The sequence below is a fragment of the Macrosteles quadrilineatus genome, unplaced genomic scaffold (genome assembly GCF_028750875.1).
Source record: "Macrosteles quadrilineatus isolate MER2022 unplaced genomic scaffold, UCM_ALF_1.0 Scaffold_17__1_contigs__length_3442018, whole genome shotgun sequence".
NCBI classification, from domain to species: Eukaryota; Metazoa; Arthropoda; class Insecta; order Hemiptera; family Cicadellidae; genus Macrosteles; species Macrosteles quadrilineatus.
The window spans coordinates 185845-211277 of NW_026542610.1; the positions used below are offsets into that span (position 1 = coordinate 185845).

General features: G+C 35.2%; 3 protein-coding genes across 3 annotated transcripts in view; 1 reads left to right on the forward strand and 2 right to left on the reverse strand.

Moving 5' to 3' along the window:
- Positions 1–1461: 1461 nt before the first annotated feature.
- Positions 1462–9564, reverse strand: LOC129005184 (adenine phosphoribosyltransferase-like). The gene is made up of 4 exons (XM_054434015.1): positions 9352–9564; positions 7812–8046; positions 4625–4703; positions 1462–1729 (listed from the first exon to the last, which is right to left on the reverse strand). Exons 1-4 carry the CDS (start codon positions 9435–9437, stop codon positions 1584–1586), a joined length of 546 nt encoding a protein of 181 aa, XP_054289990.1. The 5' UTR covers positions 9438–9564; the 3' UTR covers positions 1462–1583.
- A 591-nt stretch (positions 9565–10155) lies between these two features.
- Positions 10156–16885, forward strand: LOC129005170 (m-AAA protease-interacting protein 1, mitochondrial-like). The gene is made up of 3 exons (XM_054433989.1): positions 10156–10659; positions 14869–15070; positions 16600–16885. The coding sequence occupies exons 1-3, from the start codon at positions 10237–10239 to the stop codon at positions 16839–16841; spliced, it is 867 nt and encodes a 288-aa protein (XP_054289964.1). The 5' UTR covers positions 10156–10236; the 3' UTR covers positions 16842–16885.
- Positions 16886–19579: 2694 nt separating this feature from the next.
- The window catches only part of LOC129005202 (uncharacterized), a 32322-nt gene continuing 26468 nt past the window's right edge, over positions 19580–25433 (reverse strand). Inside the window, exons 18-22 of the mRNA XM_054434035.1 lie at positions 25210–25403; positions 24517–24594; positions 24145–24335; positions 23819–23878; positions 19580–20580 (exon numbers count right to left, since the gene is read on the reverse strand). Of these exons, the coding sequence (XP_054290010.1) occupies positions 20404–20580; positions 23819–23878; positions 24145–24335; positions 24517–24594; positions 25210–25403 (700 nt within the window). The 3' untranslated portion in view covers positions 19580–20403. The remainder of the gene's footprint in view (positions 20581–23818; positions 23879–24144; positions 24336–24516; positions 24595–25209; positions 25404–25433) is intronic.

The window sequence follows — 25433 nt, forward strand, 5'->3', positions numbered from 1 at the left end:
CGGGGCAAAACCTGCGGGTAACAGCTAGGGATGTTATAACTTAGGTAGGTGTATGTACTATGATTGGCTTCATGTTTCACGAAGCAATAGTATTAGCAGTTCAGGGTTATCCATAACATAAGAAAACTGAAGTGCTGGGAGGAAATTGCCTCCTAACCCCAAAAAAGCACATAATATGCAAGTGTTTGTAAATGCAACCCAAATTAAAAGTACTGTGAGTTACTTAATTACATCAATATTTTCTCTCATTGGGTAACAATCCAATTAAGATTTTTAATCCAATATTTCTCTAACAGTTTTCCTTCCATTATGCGTGTTGCCATATCATCTACAATATACAAAAAGCCTTTATCAATAAAATACCCCTGCCACAGCAAACCTGCAAACTAAGCGAATTTCCATTTGCTTTGCCTGAATTGATATAGCATACAATTAATGCAATCTATTTAAATATCATTATTACAATAGGTTAAACTGCTACAGGGAGATAAATAAAGTGTGTTTTTTGGTAAAATATTAATAGCTTAGTATAAAATATATAAATTTGCCAAGTTTGTAAAAAAAATCAATAAACCAGCAAACTACAACATTTTACAATATTCTCCATAAGAATAACGTAGGAATTTTAAATTTAATTTTTTTTATTTTCTCTATAACCAACCGCACAAAACACTTAAATAGGCTATACTAAATAATTTGCCTTTTAGAAAAAACAATTTTTACCCCCGTAAAACCCCGTTCCCATGGTCCAATCACGCTGGTCGTGAGCTCATTCAAGTTTATCCCGCCTCACACTTTCAACTCAAGTTATCGCGTTCACGGACACATATATACATGTATATACATATATCAAACAACCCTCATAGTAATAACCATCACTACCGACAGCGCCTCAAAGCCCAACAACTTTATGCTATTTTATAATTACATCTCTGTAATTTTTTACGCCTATTCTGTACTCTATGTTCAAGAATAAAGTAATTCTGATTCTGATTCTACATATATACAAATTTGAACGAATTGTGTTTTTGGCTTTATTTTCTGGGGCTGACATCAAAATAAAAAAGTAAATCAGTCCGGGGCTCAAGTCTTTCCATGAGACCTACAGTAATAGCTACTTCCCTAAAGGGAAATCCGTTAAAAGTAGTTTTGTGTAAAAATGGCAGCTGTGCGAATAGTTTTTGAGTTTGGGAAAATTTAAAAGTGTTTTTTTTTTTTTTAGGAATGATACCTTACAAGGTAGGTAGTGAGTTCATGGACAACCTCTATTTGAATTTAATGGTGCTTTGGACTGTAGGGACATCGAAACGAAAAAAAATTGATACCAGGTCTAGGCTAATATGTAGCCTAGGTATTTGGGTAAAACCTTTGTAAAACCAACACATTTCCAACTTCATTTCTTGTACAAGACAATTAATATATTTTTAATCCGGAATAAAGGATAAATAAAAAGATGTCTAATTTGATTTAAAATATAATCTCAAGTAAATTAATATCGGTAGTCCATCAAAAAGGAATGTATACTTTACAGTTGGCATGGAATGAAATGTTGTTGTTCAGCCAATTTGTTGGGAGTATTGCAGTCAGTTTTCAGTCTCTTGGATAAAGGAATGTACTGGAGCTGGGACTTTATCCCTCCCTTTCAAATCTGTCAGCTCAATGATGACCAGACATTCCACAACTTTGGCCTTCAACTGGGAGATCAGCTGGCAAGAGGCTGCCAAACTACCTGTGGACCAAAATTAATTCAAATCAAACTTTTTTAACTATGCAGGTAAACCTTATGTTTGCCAGGTTCTTAAAAAAGGTATGTTTTAATGAAGCCCGATGTAGGCCTACTGTTGTAATCTAACGTCTCTGATCGATTTACAATGCGGGAGCAGGAACCTGAGCTTGCGAGATCATGCCCTGACCAGAGACGTTAGATTTGTCTCTGTCTGACTATTGAGTTGATCTGGTAATGTTGGCTTGAGGTATGGTTGGTGGGTAAGGGGATGGGGGTGAGATTGTGATATTAAAACTTTCACTAAAACTACAATGTTAAAAATTGACTGCAACGTTGCCAGAGGATTTTTAGACTTCTTCTAATTGGTTTACGAGATGAAAAGTTAAAAATTATTGATTCTTTTTTGTTTTTATTGATGGATTCAACTATTTGTATTCAAGGGAAACAAAAACCACCAGAAGAACATTGTCAGGCCCTCTAAATCTACATTTTTTAAATCAACATATAATTGATGTTTTTACAACAACCACCCAAAATATTGTCAATTAACGGAAACAAAAATTAATTGTGATAGACACATAATGTAGGAAATCAGGTAGTATTTGTGTAATGCACAAATGTAGGCTACATTGTCAATGACAGTGATGGAAGATACACAAGCACAAACTTATGGATATGGGTAAATCAGGAAACGTGTGTAGAAAAAACTATAGGCCTAATTTTAACAAGAAATGTTGATTAGGCCTATATCAAACTTTTATAAACAGATTGGGTATTGCTTTTATGGTACTGTATTTCCATTAGTTATATAATCTTTGAGTTAAGTGACTTAAGCTCATAAAAAATTATGACTGTATTAGTTTTGAAATAACTCTAGCATTACTTAACAATATTCCTCGATTTCGAACAACAGGTACACTAGTTTTTATAGAGGGGAGCAAGCAAAGCTCTTTGGGATCGGCTTCAATTCATTCTAACACTTTCTCTCGATAACGGATGAACATAGTTTAGCCAAACTTACCAAGGTTGTTTTGAAAAATGTTCGGATGATTTGAGATGAACCAATTTCAATTTTTGATATGCTTATATAATTTAAAAGTAACTTAAATTATTTAATTTCTAACATTGGCCTTATGGGTTGCCATGATGGTTACAAAATAACAACTTAAATGTAAACAAAGAACCATAGCATACTAGTGTGCCTGTTGCTCGAAATCGAGCAATTGTCAAGTGCCTATACAGAAGTTATTTTAAAACTACAGTAATAACAGTCATAATTTCCGATGAGTTTAAAAGACCCGACTAAATGCTTATGTAACTAATTGAAATACTAACGCTATTTAATAGCGCTTTGAAATAATAAACACTTCTTGTAAAAATATTTTAGCATTTTTTGGACCCGGCCTTATTTTTTAGTGTTTTCTACAAATGTTTCCCGACTTAAAGCTGTTACCATTAAACATTTCTTGCATGTATTTATTTGATCTGACTTTAGGTAGGTTTACTTTACCACTGTGACAACATGATGTGTAAATTCTAAATTTGTATAACGTATAAGAGTGTAATATTAAGGACAATTTCAGAATGCATTCCCAGAGAGTGCCTGCTATTTGGAGAAAATGAAGACGAGCAATAAATGCACTACACAACCTACTTCTGGCAATGTGTTGAGATAGTTGAATATAGAACATATGTTTGAAAACAATGCTTTTCATATGTTAAATGTACAAAATTTAAGAAAACAGACCCTATAAGGTATAGTGAAATGCGCGATTCTTTCAAAGCAGGCAAGTCTTTAAAAAATTACATCTGCTTATCATATGGATCCATGCAGGATTATTTCTTCCTGAATTGCCAAATCTGGCCAAGATACAAAAATATAATGTCGATTGGTCGGGTTCAACCATAACTGTTGGTTCACCAGATGACATTACCACGCAAACATAAAAAAATAATGATACAAAGGATATGTGTAATTTCCACATCTTTACTTACGAAACTTGTTATAGTTCTGAGACAAGCTGGTAAGTTAAATTGATGAAATAGTTGTATTATATCTATTATGGACATAATAGTTTATAATAAACCTTGTTTTAATTTATTGCTTTGTTAAAAACCTTGAAACGTGATCAACTGACTTTCACTGCTATGAAAGCAATCCTACGGTAGGTCCAGAGTGCACGCCGATTCAGATTAAGATTTTCGGCGCTTGGTTAATCTGAGTCAGATATTTTGTTGATGGCCACATTGGAAGCAGGAAAAATGCCGCCGGTACTAACTCGGTTAGCAAAGAAGCAAGTCATTCATTGTTATGGAATTGTCGGATGAGGGGTTAACGTGTAAAATTATAGCGTCTGACAATGTTGTGAAGTTACAGCCAGTGAAAAATGGTGTGCATGATAACATATAATATAACTCTTTTCCTACAGCAAAAAATGATAGAAGTTCTTTCTATATCAAAATCTGAATTGGAATCTGAAACCAGAATGAAGAATTCATTCTGGTAAGCAGGTGCCTGCACGCGGGCTCGGAAACCGGCAGCCACTACGGCCACTTCTATACGAATGCAAGTGCCATTCCTGCTGCCAAAAATCTGAATCGGCGTGCACTCTGAATGTACCGCTAGTATAATAGAGTATCCCATGAAGAGTTTGCTATTTAAAATAACTATACCAGACGCATCGAACACGCTGTAAACTTGTAACTCCACAGTTATAATAAATACATATATAAATACACATGTCGATAGGATAATTAATTGTTCTTCGACAACTACTTTTTGAAATAATGGAATCATTGGTATATCATTTATATTAGCTAGTATTTATATTAGCTGGTTATTTTACATTCATATTTGCCGGTTTGTTTAACTTTTAAAGGAATAAAAAAAATAATCACCTCCTGTAGCTAACAAGTCATCTAGAAGCAGCACTCCTTGGTTAGGAAGAATACTCTCGGATTGGATTTCAAAAACATCCTAAAAGAAAAACGAATAAATGGATGTAGGCCCCTAAAAGTTTCTTTAACCTAAAAAAAATAAAAAGTGCCAGGAGAACCTCACTAATCTATTGCCAATGGAGCTTGTAGCAACAACTAACACTTATATAGCTTAGGATAAGCCTAGTTAAAATAGTAACCGGTAATAATATTTCGTGACAACATTATAAGTCATGGCAAGACAAACATTTTGTTAGCACGCACCTATTTATTGTATATATAACTTCAATCCAACGACTGTACAAGCTAGTGATAGATGACAATTACCTAAGGCGGGGTTTTCTACTAATTGCCAAATACGGCTGCGTTTTTTGGCAACAATACTTCAGACAAGGGTCAGATACAGCTCTTATCTCGTATCTTACGAGCTATAACATGAAAAACAAAGGTTGCATGCCATTTCCTATGCCGTAACCGTTTTTGTAAAGTAGGAAAACTCGCCTTGTAATAGTTACTTTTCAATTGCTGGTAATATTCATTGATATTAATTCTGCAATATTAAGATATATCCATAATTATTCAAGATTCTCATTCCCAGTAAGAGATACGGCAATTTCACTATAACATTTTAATCTCTTGTTAACAACAATCATAAAAATTAATGGTTTCTGTGAACCATCCAGAAAGTCAGGGCAGGATCTAACATTTTGGCGCCCCAATGCCCTATAATTTTTCCCTGCTGCAGCAAGTCCAATTTTGTAGTCATCCCTTAAGATCTACACACAATTAGAAGACACAGTTTTATTTTATGTGTGCGTGTAGTCTTTATTTTTGTGTTTTTTTTTTTATATTAAACAACGACTCAGTCTATTCCCTCACCAGAGGGTCAACGACAAAGGCCAATGAATAATGAATCTTTGAAATCCACCACCAGACAAAAAATTTGTGGTGACCAACCTATTTTTAACAGTAACCTAATAAACCAAATCCCTTAAAAACTTTTAAGAAAATGTTCCCTGGTTGTGAAATAGGTAAATCCCCATTAGTTTCCCCATGAGAATAGCTAAATACTATAAAGGGAATTAGCTATTCTCATGGGTTCAACCAATTTTGTCCACCATTTCATCAAACACTAAACTAGGCCAACCACCTTAGTCCTTTTTGTTAAATTGGTTCAACAATTTTTACAGTTAAGTTAATTCACCACAGTCTCACGCAACATTTACTCATCACTCCTTAGACATAGGTAACAAAATCAGACATTGAATTTTGATTGGCTTGTGATTTTTTCCCAACAAAAGTGCAAAAAGCACTTGTTGTGCTCGCTACAGTAGCTCAATGACTTTTAGATGTAATAATTTTAAAAGTCAGAGATCTAGGTAAAGAAAATTGTAGCATAAATTTATTGTTTAGGCCTACTATTTAACTTAAAAATTGAATTGATTGTAATATGCTAATGGACTTTTATTGGAATAATAGACATTGAAAACTAGTTAAACCTGTGTGGAATTTAATAATAGGCCTAGCCTATTAAATTTTTTAATACAGTCCCCTACTTAATTACTTGAATCTTGATATCTCGAATTCAGATATCTAAAACTTGTTAATCCCCTTGAAATCCCCATGAATAACAATGTTATAAAAAACCGCTATAAATAAGTTGATGGATTTCAACATTGAACCAAAGCAAGTAAACGGATTTTGATCAATATAACACAACCTCTTTGACAGAAATTTTTCTGTTGAGCCTTAAAAACTCAAAGTTTACCTTTATAAGCCGAACCTTTCACAATGAGCTTCAATAACTCTAAGTTAAGCTGTACAGTGCAAGTCACCCTGTGTTTTGATTCCTGTTGAGACGTTAAAATCCAACTTTCTTTGTTTGTTTGGCAATGGTTATTGGCTAATAAGTCTGCCAGGTATTAGGATTATTTTGTATGCATCGGACGTCATGTCATTAGTCAAATGTAGAGTAAAATATTGACATAATAAGACGAAAAAAGAAGAGTGATTAAGGCAGTTGACAGTAGGTTGAAGAAAAAGTTGAAATCGCCAGGGAATTTGTAGGATTCTGCCTATCACTTGATGGAGGATTTAGAAAACTGTGGAAAGTATGAGGGCTAAAGGTGGATTTATCAATAAAGAAGGATGTAAGAACGACGAGTTTGAAGACGTGGGAAAATGTGTTTTAACAAGGTTAACACAGTGTCGAGATAAAACATTGCCATATCAAGAGCGATTTTTTTCAATAGAATGTAATTCAGTATGCCTTTCGTTTGCATGATAAATAAGCTTTAGTTTTATTTATTTTGCTTCCACAGTTACCCTTAACACGTTCGCTGCTGCCCATCAAATGGCAGGCCTAGCCTCAGTGCGGCGCAGCCCGCAGCGTCGAACAAGCTCGATTGCCGGGCTATTGGCTTTCATATTTCGGTATGACGAATATCAAATAACGTTTGGTGATGTCCTGTTTCATGACAAGAATCAACGTAGTTTGCTAAACACCCACAGTAGATGCCATTATTTTACAATAAAACGAAATTAATATAGCACAAAATTACAGTTAACAAACGTAATGAGTGAGTCAAAATCCACCAGGTATAGTTTCGGAACGCGTAACGATAATTACAAATGGATTGCACCACAACACTGCCACTGTCGTACACGAAGCACGGACAAAAATACTCCGACCTTCACCGGAGTGCGGCTGCACTCAAACGGAATAAGTTTGGCGGGTGCACATTACCGCCCGCGTGGCGCACCGCAGCGTGGCATAGCGCGGAGCTACCGCCCGGGCGGTAACCCGCAGTGAACGTGTTAAGTAGCTTGAGCTAGATTTATAAAGGCTTTGCACGTTTAAAAGTTGTGATGTAACATCATTGTCAGAATCCAACACCTTGGTATCTCAAATTTAAGGTATAGCACCTTCATAACTTATTGGAATACAACTTTGTTGAAATTATATACCTACTGACTTTTCCAATTGCAATGTAATATCGTTTAACGGAATAAAGAATTGTCTATTGTCCAAAAAGACTTACTCCTAAGCCTTAAATTTGTATCATACCCCCGCCAGATTTGTGATACCAAGGTCCTACCAAAATTTCCAAGGATAGTAATTTACTGAATTTATTTAAGCTGTACTTACTTGGCCATATTCTAATGTAAAACTGACTTGTTCTACTTTTCCCGGGAGTTTCCCTTTTTTCCTGATGGGCACAAACGGCAATCCAAGTTCTAGAGCTACGACGGGACCAAATAGGAATCCTCGGGATTCTAATGCAGCAACCACATCCACTCTTTCTAACGTTTTCACATGATCAATTATAATTTCTTTCAGAGCACAGAATGCCTTGTAGTTTCTCAACACAGAAAATATATCTCTGAAAAATTATATTTAGTTGTAGTTTATCAACACAAAAGTTAGTACCGGTACCATTCTTATAAAAATCATTTTTAAACTTATGCAATAAATCTTAACTTAGGCCTAAAATGGAAACTCCAAATTTACAATACAAAAACTTAATTTTATTCACTGAAGATTTATAATAGGCACAGTAACAAACATAAAAGGTGGATTTACAATCAGGGTTAACAATATAGGGAGAATTTACCAGTACTTGAAGTTACTAGGCTAATACAATGTTCTCAATTTAGACCTGGGGTTTGTTACCTGTAGGCCTACTCTGAATCTCGGGTTGGGGTGATCGCTCGGCGTCGTAATTTAATCTTGTGATTTAGGTAATTATTTGGTTACTTCAAATAGTTTCTTGATGTTAAAACGTAGTATGAAATTTAGAAAAAGTTAAGTTATGGCCTAAAATTTTCTAATATGGCTTCCAAATAAAGGTTTTACAGGAGTAATCTCACCCAATTTAGATGTCTTCTTCAAAGGTCAAATACTTCTTGATGTTTATAAAAATGACATTATATGACTCGTGAGTCTTCTTTTATAAAATGTTCACTACCGGGTACTTTGTTGTTAAAAATATACTTTTATGGGGACAAAATTTTATGTAGCCTAACAAAAATTTCTTGTTTATAATATGTTAACACTAGTTCAGCTCTCTTGGAAGTGAGAAAGGTTTAGTTTAGGGCATTGTTGCACTCAATTCACATGACAACGCTGACTACCATATCTAACGTAGGTTTACATGTATAGGATTCGGGGAACACCCTTTAATCTTTACTTACTTCTGGTGGGAAAAAAATTTCTGTTGTAAACATTGAGAAATTGTTTCTAACATCAAAATGTTTCTTTTATAAGAAGTGTGTTTTTTTATAAACATTTGGGTACACTTCTATATCTGTTGGCACAAACAACAGAATGAGTAGGCCTAAAATTGACTACTCGATTGTTTAACTAAATTTGATATATCGTTTGGTACGTTAGGTTAGGTTAGCTTTACCTAACTAACCAAACGATATCGAATAATTGATATCAACATTTTAATTCAGTTGATTGTGCCAACAGATACGGAAGTGTACCCGCCTACCTTAATGTTCAGTTGCTAGCCTAATCTAATTTTTAATCTAATCATTTTTTTATGATTATAATTGATTTGATTAAGTGGATCCTTTCATTGGCGGATCAAACATCAAAAACAAAACCAATCAAGGTGAAGGCACAGTTTATTCTAATAAGGAACTAACTTAGAGACTAGGGTTATGTTATAGGCCCTACTTACATAAATGTTATTCCAGCTTTAGGAAAGTTTGGAAAGCGCTGGATATTTTTCTTTATTAGCTCCAAGTCACCTTTCTTGTCACACATATTAAAAAAATATTAGAGTAATGAAGTGTCTTGTAACGTATCTGCTGTATGCAAAATTACGTAATGCAGATTAGATTGAAGTGCCCTTCAATATTTTACTTAGATAAAATAAACAAACAACAAACATAACCTCAACTCAGCGCGGAGGGAGGACCAGCTCCCCAGCTGATTTATTTTGATTCAGCTGATCGAAGATCGAAGATGCCAACCGCCAAGATTTATTCTACTGATCCCAGTCTAATCGCTGTAGCATTGATTATGGGTTTTCTAGTTCTAGGTAACGTATTTTGACTTAAAGTCTCCAAACCTCCGTCTGCGCTGTATCACGGCCACCTTAAATACGGAGTTAAAGGTTAATGTGAGTTAATGTGTCATCACTCGTCATTGATCGATGGACGATGTTTGACTAACAGTTTGACATGATTCCTTAAAGAGATCCTTTCTTTATTAGTAACTAAAAATATCAGAACAAATCATAGCTCATTGTCAACATTTATGTATGTAAATAACAAAATTAAAGTGTCAACACCATTCTCCTGATTAATATCAAATAAACTAAGAAAAAGACTGATAACCACAAAAAGTGAACATTGGGGCCTCATGAATTTTAATCAAGGCCGTCACATTTGTGACATTTAGAAAAAAAAGAAAGAAAGAAAAAAGTTAGGTTATGTTGTTAGTTAGTTGTGACTTCACTTCACTTGTGTTCGTGTTGTTGTGTAGTGTTGTTAGTATCATAGTTGTTTTGTTTGAGTTTGACATTTTCTGTTCTGTTGTCTAGTCAGGATTGATTAGATAGATGCACATTATAATGTGTCATAAAGCAGCGTTAGAATTAGCCGTTAGACTTAATTCAAACACTTTCAAGTTTTCAATCCTCAGTAAATATTGTAATCTATCCTCAACCAACTATGAGGCAAATAAACTTGTTCTTAGTAATGTCACAAGGAAGTTCAGTGCACTCGTCCCGCAGCAATATCAATATAAAAACAATGACACCTCACAAATAGCCAGTTTAAATTTACTAAGTGAATCTTCAGTTAATAATCGCTCATATTGCTCCAAAAGAGAACGCGAACTGCCGAAAATCATGCAGTTTCCCCAAGTTGTATGGCCTAGTGTTTTTAAAACCATCCGTAACTGGGTCCTTTCAAATTTTATAATAATGCGTTATTTTGACAGCGACTTCAGTTTACCGAACTTTGTCAATGGCTCTAAACAGGTAGGGTAATAATCCTAAGGACTTTAGGCCTAATAATTTAGATTCAATGTAGTCCTAAGTTATTTGGCTATTTTAGGCTGCACTTTACGTCCTCCACTCATTCATATGAATACATCAATCTAAGATTATTTCATTCGATAGGTCCTATATCAAGTTTGGTTAGTTAGGTTAAAACCTAACCTAACTAACCAATTAAATTAATCGATAACTGACATTGATATTTTTCATTCAAATTGAGTGTAGGACGTAAAGTAAAGTGCAACCCTATTTTAGTGTTTACTAAGTTACCACGGCAAAACCTAGGGAAGCTTATAGGCCTAGTCCGTTCACATAATTTAGGCAGATCGAGGGAAGTTCCTCCACTACTTTTTTGCTTAGGCTAATGTAACTTATATGTTGCAGCTAATTTACGGCTTGGCAAACCTCAGCTGTTGTATTTCTACACCTAAAGCCACATACATTTTGTGAATGGGGTTACTTATAATATCCTCGTCAGTGGGACTGGCTTTTAAAACTGAACTTCCCAGAATACCTATGATATGCCTAGATTCTACAATATTCTACCAGAAGAACTGAAGTCTGTGTGTCCCAACCAAGTGAAATCTCATTTGAAGCAGTGGCTGTCCCAACGTCCTTTCTATAGCCTACTGTTAAAGAATTTATGAACTGGAGAGACCCTGTTACCTGAAGTATACGCCCTACACCTGTTAAATCTCACCTAACTTATTATAACAATAACATTACCTTGACGCCTGTTTTTGAAAGTGATTGTCTCTCTCTCTCCCTCTATGTCTATAAAATAACAGGTCTGGTGTGGAAAACTGTTAGTAGGCCTATGTAGCCTAATCCAAAAGTGTTACAGTTAGGCCTACCTAAGTTAGGTATGTGCAGCAAAATATGTTACCTAAATAATTAAAGACACCTTTGTGTCATGTCACATGATATTTTACCTACTTTCCTGTACCTTACTTTAATCTTAAATGGCGACCATACGAATGTAGGCCTAAGGTAGCCTGTATTAAGTAACTTATGAATGGAAATGAGTGGCGCAATATTGTAGTCTTGTTAGTGACTAAGACCCACATTTTTCCTTAGACACAGCTTTTTATTAATAGCCCATACAGCCAATGGCAACTAAGGGACCTACAGTTTAGAATTTGATAGTGTTGGTAGAAAAACCCTTTTTCAGCCAGTATAAAAGAGTGGCTCTTGATCGCCAATCAGTTCAAGGTGATCGCTGATCACACACCTAGAGATATGCCTTTACTAAAAACCTTATGGGATAACCTAAAGAAAAAAACAAACGTTTTAAAAATTCATTACTGTATCTAAGACTTATATAAATTTTGTCTTTAATTATTAAAATCATTAACCCTTTCTCGTATCCACCTAGTTCGGCAAGCAACTTAATCTACTCTTCATCACTATCCCTTTTAAAAGCTAATTCTTATTGTATGTTCTTCTAGCATTTGGCCTTAACATATAAAACCTAAAGCCAGCTGAGATTTAGCCTACTTAACGAAAAAATTAAAGAATTTAACCAAACCGGTCAAAATTGGGCAGTTAATTAAATCTTATGACGAGTTAATCTAAACTAGCTCTAACGGCGAGTATTGAAATCTTATTTTGTCAGTTAAGAGTTAGCTACCTACAGTTAGAGCATGGTTTAATGGTGGTTTAGTGTTTGATGAAATCGGGCCTTAATCACACAATATTTTAAGCTGTGTTTGTAATTAACAGAAACGTAAACATTGATGATGCCTTTGTATAATCTCAAATTATGCGGTCTAATTTGGTACCTACCTAACAATTATACTGATTTCCACAGTATAAGGAAATTGTTGCCCATCAAATGGAGTGAAAGTGTCTTTTTGGTACCTACTTAAGTTAATCATATTTCCAAATACGATTCAGCTGCGCCATGCTTGTAAAATATGATTGCGTAACAAAAAGAGCTACTTTTGCTCCTGGTGATGAAAACTACTATTACCGTACTGAAACTGTCAAGTCAACCTGGTACTGGGATTTAATAAATAAGTACCGGTGTGAAGTTTGTCTCCCACAAAAAACTACATACAATGAAACACTAGGATGCACAATGTGTCATTAGGATGTAGAGAACTATAACTGGCTTCTTGATCCAGTAATGTTTCAATGAGTTTATTCATATTTATTAGGTAACATGACATTGTAATTTAGAATTTAGAATTTTATCATGTTGTGTAAAAAAGTGCAATTTTATCAGCAAAAGCAAAAATATTTCTGTTAAAAGGCAGATTTAAGAGCTCGTTAATAAACACTAAAAAATACCCCCGCCACAGCAAACCTGCCGACTAAGCAAATTTTTATTTGTCTGAGTTGTTATACAATTAAATCTATTTAAATAACATTAGGTTTAACGAGTACATCTAGGTTTGCGGCCACAAGGATACTAATAATGTATATATTTTTGAAAAAGATTATTAGCTTTAGTATAAAAATATAAATTTGCTTAGTTTAATAAAAATATATCCATAAACAAGCAAACTACAACATTTCTCCATAAGAATAACATTTTAATTTTAAATTTACAATTTTTTGAATTTTCTCCGTTACCAATAACCATACAATAACACTTTGATGTACTAAATTATTTGTTTTTTAAGCTAATGTTCTAATGAGAAATTGGGAAATTTTATGTCTTGAGGGTCGAAAATGAGAAAAACCATTTTTAACCCATAAAATCCCCTGTAAAACCCCGTTCCCATGGTCCGATCATGCTGGTTCGGGAACTCTTACAAGTCTATCCCGCCTTACACCTTTAAACTTTATTTGATCAAAATCGGAAAAAAATTACTCAAGTTATTGCGTTCACAGACGTATAGGCTGTATATATATAAGTTATATACCGTATTTTAATATTGGTTTTATAAATACATATTTGAATTTGTTAATCATCCACTGGTTCTCATTCGCCTTTTGTTATCTCAGTTCTGGTACTAGTATACTTTCATTGAAACAGGTTTCCATAAATAATACTTAGGCTAGTTATTAAGAAGCCACTACAAAAGTGATACCTTGAGTACAACACTATATTTAGTGTGGTAGTGTGCAAACATAGAGTCAGTGTAGTTTAAAGATTGTTTCAGCTTTTGGAAGAAATAAACAGTACCAGGGACATCCCATAAGGACATGTGGGGATAACTTTACTATACAGGGTCCACTGAATTTTTATTTAACATCAAGCTTCCACTGCCAACGCTCTGTTGAAATATTTTTACCTAACCCACCATGTTAAACTTTGCTATCCCAAGCGTGATGTATACAACTTCCTTACTTCTCGAGTGTAGTAAAATATCAAAAACTCACTCGGTGATGTAAAGAAACCCATTTAAATAACATTGAGTGCTTAACTTAAAAAATATACCTCTATGGAGCCAACGACATTCAACGCTAGAAATCAGCTGTGCACTTGAATGTTATTGTTATGCTTTAAAGTGTTTTCCTAACCTAGCTTTTGTTTGTAAAAGAACGTTACTGTTAGAAGATGAGTGAAATGGATAGTGAAAAATATTGTATTGTAACCCTATGTATATTGTCGGGTCAGGTAAAATCTTGTACGTTACACGTTAGGCCTACGCAAGAGCGTGTTTACATCACTTAGGTGAATTACATCACCTGCGTGATGTAAAAATGCTCTTACTACACTTGTAATGTAAATAGCTATTATTCACTCTGTTCTTCCAACCCAGGGGAAACCAAAATTTGTAAAGAATCAGTCAATTTAGAGTTGTGAGTACTAACTAACAAACAATTGTGTGTTAGTGAGGTGTGAATAACAGGTGTGAAAGTAAATATTATTCTTTGAAAGGGAAATCAACAAGTTTCTGATTTTTCTTTACAAATTCTTAAATAATTGTTTGGCTTTTTAGTTTTTGCTGTCTTAAGCCATAATTTAGATAATAGTCCTTTACCCGGTATTTGTATATTTAAAAAAAATGAACAGTATTTCCACTCTAAAAATGTTTTCTTTTCGTCAACTATTCCCACACAGTCAGGTAAATACTCTGTGTATTTAAAAAATACATCACTGACAACCAAGAACCTGGAAGGTGGTGTCTCTCTTTTTTCACAAACAAAACAAACAAATGTGGGTCAAGGAAACATCAGCACTAAAATGGCCAAGCACTTAAGGTTGCAACATTAAGGTTTACCTTATTTCTGTTTTAGGCGGTAGAGATTGTGTCTGGTTTCATCGCCAAAGGAGATGTGGATAGCTTGGTGGGTCTGGTTACACCTGAAGTCATTACGCAGGTGCGAGAGACAATGCAAACACTCTCACTCAAAGAACGACAGGAGTTTGCTATCCGACAAGATGACATATTTTTCTGTTTTCCGTACGAGGTCGGGGTAATGTTCCCTAATGAAGACAGTGAGTGTTTAGTTCTACACTGTACAGTTAAACCCCGCATTCTTAAGTGCTGTTAAGTGATAATTTATTAATATTACCTAGTGAATCAGAAACACAACAGTAAATATCTCATTGTTTAGCCTAAACTGTGAAGCAGATTTGTTGAAAAAAGCTTGCAATGTTTCAAAACTAATAAATAAATATAAAACACTAAACAACTAACTTAAATTGTACTGAACAAAGATAACTTTTTTTTCCCAATTCCAAGGTGACCCTTGGAAGGTGAAGCCTCCCATCATGGTGTGTTCTACGTTGTATGATCTCATCCCGGACAGAAAGCCTCTCGCACAGAGTAGTACTTCCAGGCTACAATTGATATAAAACATGTTGTATTATGTATTTATTTATTTTGATGTTTGGCATGTTGCACGCTTTGACAATGTTGCCCTCGCAATAAAATTAGTCAGCACATGATGATGGAAACTATGAACTACAGACGGAGGTAATATAGCCTATTTTGTCATAAAGGAGTTTGAGCTATAAATATGGATTGTTAGTTTGTTGTTTCTTAAGTCCATTAGTGGTCAGGGTTTTTATAAATGATTTAAAACCAGTTGTTATTTTCATCTATATCGCACTTTGATGAACACTTTGATAAGATCCATTATATACTTCTACACCAGCTTGCTCAGGCCCAAAGTTTACATGTGATGCACTATAGACCTACTATGTCATTGTGGCCTCCTCCTACCCTTCCTTGCACCCCCAACAAACCTAAAACCTCTTGCACCCCTGGGTCCGTGGCTATTTACTTAAGAGTCGGTAGGATTCAATCATTTTGCATTGTTGTTGCCTGTCAGATGCTAAAAAGTGGTCGTCTAAGCACCGATCAGAAAAAACATGCATTCACGCTAAAGCATATTAATCATGCACCGTAAGCTTGATTATTGAGCAGAAAGTTTTATGCGATTCTTAAATATATTTTCCATGTGAATTTCTTTTTGGATTTTTAAAATTTTTGTTTTAGAGGTTGAACAAAAAATCACAGTATAAGCCAGTGGCGGATCCAGCTTTAGATTGAGGGGGGCGAGATAAGAGGTGAAGTCCCCCCCACATCGTCATTGTCTCCTGCGGTCACAGGAAAACCCTGAATTACTCCCGCGGTAATGGTACATCATCATCGTCTTCTGCGATCGCGGCAAAATCATGAACAACTCCCGCTGTCCTGTATATATTATCCGTCCATTATCGTCGTCATCAGCACAGCGCGCACTTAGTCGACCGTCCTTTTTAACTTTATTGATAAATTCACTTAGAAATTTATTAGAATCCTTAACAAGTTAAAAGTTAATTATAACAATGAAATAGAGCTAACTAAGTAGGGTCAGGTACCTTTACTCTGTGTTAGCTATGTCCCTACCCTAACATAAATTCTTGTATCTTAATATTGTTGCTTCTAACTCAGAATTTAATAAACGAGTGCTTTTTAGTGATCAAAGTTAAAAATTTGTTCAACGTAGGCCAATTATTTCATAGTTATAATTTTACAGAAAATGAAGGCGAAAACCAAAGCAGATTCGTGGAGATAACAATGTGCTATCACGCGTTGCTCGGACTGAGAGAGCTACGAGAGTCAGGCACTGAGATACCAATAAACATCGGGGTTCAGCCAGAGTTCAGTGATAAAATCTTTGTCCTCAACTACCGTTTCATCCGAGAGTTCACTAAGGGAGTGCAAGACGACTGGACGATCAATGCCATCAATCACTTCAAACCTTCTGTACATATGTAGCCATAGCAATAGTTAAGTTTGTAAAATAAATTATATAGCTATTACAGATTGTTTTTCTAAAAGCCCTAGAAGGATCTAAGAAAAGAAAATACCCCCGCCGCAGCAAACCTGCAGACTAAGTGAATTTCCGTTAACCTGATTGGATTTACACTCAAATGCCTCCATAAAAATATCACATTTATATCCTATTTAAATAGAATTAGTTTAACGAGTACTTAGGTTTGCTGCAACAGGGAGGGTAAAAGTATCTTTGTAAAATGTTTATAGTTTAGTAAGAAATGAAAGTATTTTCCTAATTCGATCAAAATATGTTCATAAACAAGCAAACTACAACAGTTGACTTATTCTCAATAAGAATAACATGGGAATTTTTAATTTACAATTTTTTGGAATTTTCTCTGTAACCATTAGGCGCACTACAACGCTTCAATATACTAAATTATTTGTTTTTTTTTAAGCTCTACAAAATGGTTTGGAAATAAATTGTAAAATTTTCTGTTTTTAGGGACAAAAATAGGAAAAACCTATTTTTACCCCATAAAACCCCATATAAAACCCAGTTCCCATAGTCCGATCATGCTGGTTCGCGAACTCGTTCGAATAAATGTGGGTTTACACGTTTATACCAAATTTAATGTTCAGTATCTGACTTAATCATAATAAAAAAAAAAAAAATAACGGTAACAAATGTAATTGATCAAAATAGTAATTTTAATAATGAGATGCTTTTTTCTCTTACAAAATAATTAATACTAGATAACCTGTTGCTCGAAATCGAGCAAAACTGCAACTTGTAATAAAATAATGAAGAACAAAAAAAATAAACAGCGAAACCTCAATCATAGAGTCGCTCTAAAGTAATTTCTATGAATGATTATAGAATTTATGTGAAAAATATTTACTGCTTTGGTTATCTCTTATGTACTGTAGGCGGGTACCCTCTATGAAAACGTAGATGTCACCCACACACTGTAAAGTGAGCTTTTCAGACTTATAGTAGCAAGCTAAATGCCTATCTTGACGCCAACCAGTTTTGACTCGTACTATAGCATTGTTAAATTATTTCTACAATATGTTATGTTTTAGGCGTGTTTAAATTAGGTGCCCCAACCCAAGTCTCCGGTTGGGAACATAAGAGTAAATTTAAAGACATGTCTAGAACGGATTCACTTAAGTAACACTATTAGTAAAAACAAATATTTTTTCCAGGTGGTGCTCTGTTTTCAGCTTTAAAATAGCTGCGACATTTATACAGGTAGCATCATTGTAGCGAGGAAAGTAACTTCTTTTGTCTCTTACTATGCACATAAGAATCTAACTTGAATCCTCCCTCGGAGCTCTCGTCCCTACAAATTTCTGCCACAGTTAAAAGATTGGGCAAATGGGTTGGCACTGTGACCCTATTTCCCGCATATTTATTTTCATTGCACTTTTTGTATGAATTGTTTTACATGCGCTGTAGGGTTCCAGTGCCAACGTCGTACCGATGATACTTATAGATCTGTGCGTATTCAGGATCATGATCTTCTTGAGGAATTAGATTACCTAAAAGGTAAACGTATCATGGATCTTAAAATTTTAGATCCCCTGTGTGACCCTCTCATCAAAATGAGCTTCAGAGCTGACCATGACAAAGGCGGAATTGAATTGACAAGTTTTATCCATATAATTGCTGGATTCAAGCCTCACAGTCCTGTTTTTAGATTGGGAGTTTCCAATAAGTTCCTGAAAGTATGGAGAATTCCGCAAATGATGTAAACGAACATATGAACCTTTCATTTAAGGCAACAAAGAGTAAAAATTTAACTGTCTTGGTCAATCTTTTCATGCTTAAAATGTAAGCCACCACAATGTAAAAATGTAACGTTCGTTTGTCCGAGATTGTATGTATCACCACGGGCGGTACTGCCACTCTGTATCCGTCAAATTGGGAGGTTCGGTGCAAGCAGTCACGTTTGTGTTCCCTCCAGCCACTCACAGTTCTTCGTCTTAGGCCTACTTGGGGGCATTTAATTTTAAATTTAGATAAAATACGAAAGTTAACCAATCAACAAAAAACACTACAAAGGAATTTTGATACACATTGTAAATTACATGATAATATGGTAATGTAACAGGTAACTGCACTGTAAATAATCACTTTCAAACATTCACTTAATCACACCGAACTGTAACCAAAACTAAATGAATTCAGTAAAGTACGATGTAAGTTAAATAGATTCAACTATTACAAACAATTTGTTGTCAGGTCTTGCTAGGAAACTCTTTTTTTATGAACCAGACTTAGTTAATAGATGTTTAAATAAAAATATAAAATTCCGGCTTAGCTCTGGAAGTAATAAGTCCTGCAGTCTAAAAACTATTTCAAACTACGTCCATATGTTTAGTTGTAAACAAAGGGAATTGAGTTTGATGGTTTGATCTAATGTCAACAGATAGCGCCACCGTTCCCAAACTTTAGCCCTAAACTGTACTTAACTGATGTCCTTTCTTAATATTCTGAGACGTATTTGCACATCTACGTTAAAATACCTTTAATTTGACACCTCAAACGTTAAAATCCGTCAAGCCGTTATTGAGTTATGACTGTGAAAAGAAAACTGCTTCGTATTAATATATAGATTAAAGGAATTTCATACAGAATGTCAACTTTACCTTTGCAATGTGTATAGTGTAACAATTTAAAAGGAAATGGCACTACCAAGAAAGTGAGAGACAAAAAATCTAATTTAGTTTGTAAAAATAATTATATTTAAAACAAAAACAATAGTTTTCATGGTAAAACAGCAAAGTTAAGAATACATTAAAAATATGTCTGATGCAACTTAACTATGAACAATTTGAAAACACCTACTATTACAAAGATTCAAAAAAATTGGATGAATCTTACCTCAACACTTCATTAAAACCATGATTACTGATGTGTAGAAAAAATTTAGAAACAACTACAATAGTATGCTCTCTCTTGTTTGGTCCGGATGACAATAAGCATGATCCAAGAAGGACTCTCTTACAGACGGCTACTATGCCCATAAAAATTTTATTCACAACCCAATTGTCTAGCACATTAGGTTGTACAGATCTTGTCACTGGTTTTCCTTTTTTTAGTTTGGTCAGTTGTACCAATGAATACAAACCCTTTAAGAAGCTAAATGCTTATAGAGAATAGTCAGACTGGAATTTTGCCGCAAAAATGAGCTTCGCGCGGCCGCCGCTACTGCCGCTCGGGTGGCGGCCGCACTTATCCCTCTCTCTCTTAAAGCCAATTCTATGTCTCATTCTCTCTCACTCAGTCAGCTGACTTGGCCGCTGGAACTATTCGAAATTCAAATATTACCAGACTGAACTTAAAACAAAGGCATTGTGCTTCTTATAGGCCTTGTATTCATTGGTTGTACTGTACTTATGAAAATGTTTGCTAGCTTCTGATGGTTTACACTTTTTTAATGTTGACAAGGTGGATTTTTTTCTGAACGAGAGGGAGTCTACTGTGTATATACCTTATAAATGTTATCACTAAACATAAAATCACATTGGATGAGAATCTGGAAGAGACAAAGAGTTATGACCCCAGCATTGTTGGGTTGAGTATGGGGTCGTAAGTCCCTGGGTTGTGCCACAGCTGTCTCTGTATGATGGGACAGTTGAGGGTAAACTCACAACTGTCGTGAGGTCCACTTACAAATCCCTCGTCTTCTCTTCTCAGTCCGTTGATGAAGACAGTGATGTACAAGCAACTCTAAAACAAAGCAAAAAATCTTGTAAGTGTTAGTAATAGGTGTAATGGAAAGAAAATAATCATATCAATCAGTAATAGGCCTGTCTAGTTTGCTAGTAATGGAACTGTATAGTTTGTCAAATGTCAGTAAATAGTACTGTCTGGTTTGCCAGTGCAAGTAATAGGCATGTCTGGTTTGCCAGTGCAAGTAATAGGCATGTCTAGTTTGTCAGTTAGTAATGGAACTGTCTAGTTTGTCAGGTGTCAGAAAATAGCCCTTTCTGGTCTGGTTTGCCAGTGTCAGTAATAGGGCTGTCTAGTTTTCCAGAACCAGTATAGGTAATGAGTCCGTCTAGTTTGTCAGTAATAGTCCTGTCTAGTTTGCGGATTATTGACGTCCAATTAAGAAACTATGTCTCTTCTGAGGCTGTGGAGAGGAGGGGTTGCCACAGGGTAAGACCTGGAACCAATCCTTTTCCTTTTGTTCATCAATCTACCATCTACCATCTAGTGAATGGACAATAAATGCCTATTCACGGACGACACTTGCCTAACTATGTCCAAACCTTGTATGTAGGAACAGGAACTTGTCACCTTTATTGAATCAAATTCTCTTCTTCAGTGGTGTGAGGAAAATAACCTAAACTGGAATGCTCAAAAGACCCAAATCGTCCAGTTTTGTATTTCTAACCGGCAGTCAAAACAGTCCCACCAGGACTTCAACATTCTCCTTAACGATACCACTATCCCTCGTTCTGAAGAAGTCAAACTCCATGGTCTAGTCCTTGACAAAAACCTTGCATTCCACAGCCACATTGAGTATGTCAGCAAGAAAGTATCTGTGAATGGCTTCATGCTGAGAGTCCTTAGCCAGTCAGCCACCACTTATGACCTATTATCAGCCTACTATGGGTTTATTTATCCTTATCTGACAAACGCTGTTTCTCTTTGGAGATGCTCGAGCGTGAGGACTTAGAAGGGCAATCCGAATTGTGTTTTTTCTTCCCAAACATCAATCATGCAGAGATAATTACAGATCATTTAAAATTTGAGCTTTCCCATACGTTTACATCTTAGAAACTTTTATCTTTCATCCTCAAGAAAAGTATTTTCTCTTTCTTTTCTACAATAAACTCCAGGTGTATTCATTTTGCAACATATTAAATTTACTCACTCCTGAGTATTTCCCCTTTTTTCCCAAAGAATCTACCACTACAATTCTGTTAAACAGATCTATAGTCTCCTGCCTCGAGTGAAGGCTGAAAAAGATTTCACAAAATTTAGGAGAGGTCTAAAAGGTCCTTGAAGTTGAACGGAACTTTCTACAGTGTCTGTGAATACTTCAGTGGTCAAATACACTGACTTTATAATATGTATCATAGTTATAGTTTTGAGTAGGTTTCAGTGTCAGTAATAGGCGTGTATAGTTTACCAGTGTCAGTGTATGATCCAGTCTAGCTTATCCGTGTTGGTAATAGGCCTGTATAGTTTGCAAGTGCAAGTGATGGGTCTGTCTAGTTTGCAAGTACAAGTGATGGGTGTGTCTAGTTTGCAAGTGCAAGTTATGAGTCTGTCTAGTTTGCCAGTGTCAGTAATGGGTCTGTCTAGCTTACCAGTGTTGGTAATAGGCATGTCTAGTTTGCAAGTGCAAGTGATGGGTCTGTCTAGTTTGCAAGTGCAAGTAATGGGTGTGTCTAGTTTGCAAGTGCAAGTGATGGGTCTGTCTAGTTTGCCAGTGTCAGTAATGGGTCTGTCTAGCTTACCAGTGTTGGTAATAGGCATAGGCATGTCTAGTTTGCAAGTGCAAGTAATGGATCTGTCTAGTTTGCAAGTGCAAGTAATGGGTCTGTCTAGTTTGCAAGTGCAAGTAATGGGTCTGTCTAGTTTGCAAGTGCAAGTAATGGGCATGCCTAGTTTGCAAGTGTCAGTAATGGGTCTTCTAGTTTGTCAGTGGCATAAAAAAGAGCCCGATTGTTGCCTATTACTGCGCTTAGGAGGGTCCAGCATTAACATTAACAATTCTGTAAAATATCTTGGCCTAACCATCAGTTATAATCTTAGATGGCACCAACATATCGATAATACATCTGTGAGACTTTTGGCAGTTTGCTATATGGTTCGAAGGCTCCAGTCACTCCTGGAAAAAGAGGTGCTAATGAATATATATCATGGCTGATATCACAGCATCATTGGAAAATATTTTCGCCATGAGGAAACAGCTCAGCTGCCCAACAAGAACTTTCTTTTGTATATTTACCGTCTTGTGAGTAACAGTATAAGCGTAAATATATGTTTTAAGTGTTATAAGACGTATCTTATACTTTCCACAACAAGAACTTGCCTTACACAAATTAATAAAAGGACAATTTTCTAAGAACCATTTCTCGCTCATTGTAAGCCATTCATTGTTTGGAAAGGTCAAGGTTCTCACTATGACATACATTTTCATAGCAGAGTCAACACTTAGTATTAAAAAAAACTATTAAAAAAAAATTCAATTCCAAAACTACAGTACAAGGTAATGCCCTAACGTCCACCAAACCCAAGTAAATTTCATCTTAGTAGAAAATGGCTCTAAGATGTGCTCCAAGATGTTGACCAAGATCTCAAAAGAAATGATATACATTGAAGATGTAGAAAAATTCAAGATTCTATTCAGGGAGTATCTATTGAAGAGGCAGTACTACTTACTGGCAGAGTACTTTGGGAAGAATGTAAATAACCACTATTTTGACTACCACGGCGCAGTGATGCTTCCAGTAGGAGATCTTCAAGTATCAAGTAAGTAACAGGTCTGTCTGGTTTTCCAGTGTCAGTAATAGGCCTGTCTAGTTTGCCAGGGTTATCATAGTATAACACTGATAATATGCCTATCTAGTTTTTCCATTGTTTCATAATCTTTATTGCATATTATGTTTATGAATAGGGTAAATGAAGAGTGAATCGCCAAAGCTGATAAAAAGATTAATGTTCAAGCATGGTGATTGTGTGAGGCCAAAACACAGTGTATTGTATACTACTGAACAACTGCCAACGACGTATTGAACACATTTTTGTGGGTAGTATAATGCATTTGAAAAAATGTATTTAAACTGTTTAGATACAACATCAGAGATGAATAATTCGGATAGCAGTGTTCTCCATTTGATTATGTGTAAATCAGGGTCATTCAATTTAAGTTTACAGCAGCTATTATAACTGCTGTTAGTTTGCCAGTCAATATATAAATAAAATATAATAATGATATTACAGTACATACCTTAACCCTTTGTAGATTGTGTATTGTAACTGTTCTATGCTCTACAGCCAACTTAACATCCTGAAAAAATCATGAAAGTTGTTTAAAAACGAGTTAACATCATTTTCACAACAGAGCACATTCAGTATAACTTTTAACAGTATATACAATTCAAAGAGGCATTATTTATTATTTATATTATTATTATTATTAATTATAATATTATTTATCCGGCATAACTGACTTACTTGACTTTTGCTACTACACAAGCCTAGTGAACGTATTAACAGGGGCAAGTTTAAGTATTCAAGCGATAATAACTAACATAGTTTGGGATTAAACCTTACCTGGGAGTTGATTTCAACAGAAAAGTTGTAAGTAAAGTCCTCAGGGAACTGCAAATCAACTGAATTCAAGAAACAATTCTTGTTTTTGGTAATGTAAATGGTGAATCCTTTGTTGATCCTTTTGAAATAAATCTTTTTCTCTACCTCAAAATCAACCTCTGATCTTAGTTTTTCTTCTAATTGTGCATTCTCTGAAACAAAATTTGATTCTGGTAATGGTAATTTAAAAACAAACACTATCTATTTAAATATAGTTAATTTTTACAAGTAAAATCATTATTACAAATAAAAAGCTGCAAAAATAAATATATTCATTCATTTTATATTAATTTAATTAGCTACATTTTTATTGGGAAACAATTAGAATCTTACCAACAACAGGATCGGTGAGGCTGCAATTGTCAGCTCCACTAAAGAAGATGGTTGGCTGTTGTTGTTTTTCCCTAAAATCTGACAACAGATAAAATAGCATAAGCTTGAAATCTTAAAACAAATATTCAGTGCCGGATTTAAGCATGGGTGACATAGCCGCACACCTAGAGGCCTGCACAACGATTACAATAATGTCACTTGTTATGCTAGATAGTTGATACAAGACCATGATTGTGAATGTACATAGTTGATGCATTCACAATGGTTGATGCGAGGAGCCACACCTGCAAGTGTGTGAGCAAGTTTTACCTTACATAACCTGAGTCATAAATGAGTGATGAACGATATTAAACTTGTCTAATAATTTAAATTTTCATGTCTATATGGGTCCAAACATTATGAAAAAACTAACAAAGCATTAATATTTAGAGGCCAGACAGTAATAACAAATTCGTACCAGTTGTTTCCAAATTTTCTTGGGGGAGGGCTGCCTTTTCATTGGATGCTATTCTTTACCATATGGGGTTTTGAGTGAAAAGGTATAAATATGTATGGAACACTTTCCTCAGAGATACAAATCAATAAAACACCTGTGATACAGCAATTATTTTTAGCATTAAGTGATTACTTTGTCTCAAACAAAACCCAAAATTGCTCATTCTTACTCTTACATACATTTATACTGGTACTTGCCTCTTTGATTAGCCCGCAGCACCTCTATGATGGGTAGATTGTCTTCCAGATGTTCTCGTAAATGGTTGACAAACAAGCCATTGGCGTCTGCATCGCTCTCGTAAGCGTTCTGATAGTTTCTGGTTGCAGTTCCTAGAACAATGTTGCAGTTGCCTAGGTCATGCTCAAACTCAGTCCTCCCGATAGATAAATCTCTGCAATAAAACAGCTGTTTAACAAATGCT

Excerpts from the sequence above, each read along its gene's own strand:
- LOC129005184 (XM_054434015.1), bottom strand. The coding sequence starts at position 9,437 with ATGTGTGACAAGAAAGGTGACTTGGAGCTAATAAAGAAAAATATCCAG. Across the intron at positions 8,047-9,351 it reads AAAGCTGGAATAACATTTAT|AGATATATTTTCTGTGTTGA; the intron begins GTAAGTAGGGCC and ends ATAATTTTTCAG. Across the intron at positions 4,704-7,811 it reads TTACATTAGAATATGGCCAA|GATGTTTTTGAAATCCAATC; the intron begins GTAAGTACAGCT and ends TTTTTCTTTTAG.
- LOC129005170 (XM_054433989.1), top strand. The coding sequence starts at position 10,237 with ATGCACATTATAATGTGTCATAAAGCAGCGTTAGAATTAGCCGTTAGA. Across the intron at positions 10,660-14,868 it reads TTGTCAATGGCTCTAAACAG|GCGGTAGAGATTGTGTCTGG; the intron begins GTAGGGTAATAA and ends TTTCTGTTTTAG. Across the intron at positions 15,071-16,599 it reads AATGTTCCCTAATGAAGACA|AAAATGAAGGCGAAAACCAA; the intron begins GTGAGTGTTTAG and ends ATAATTTTACAG.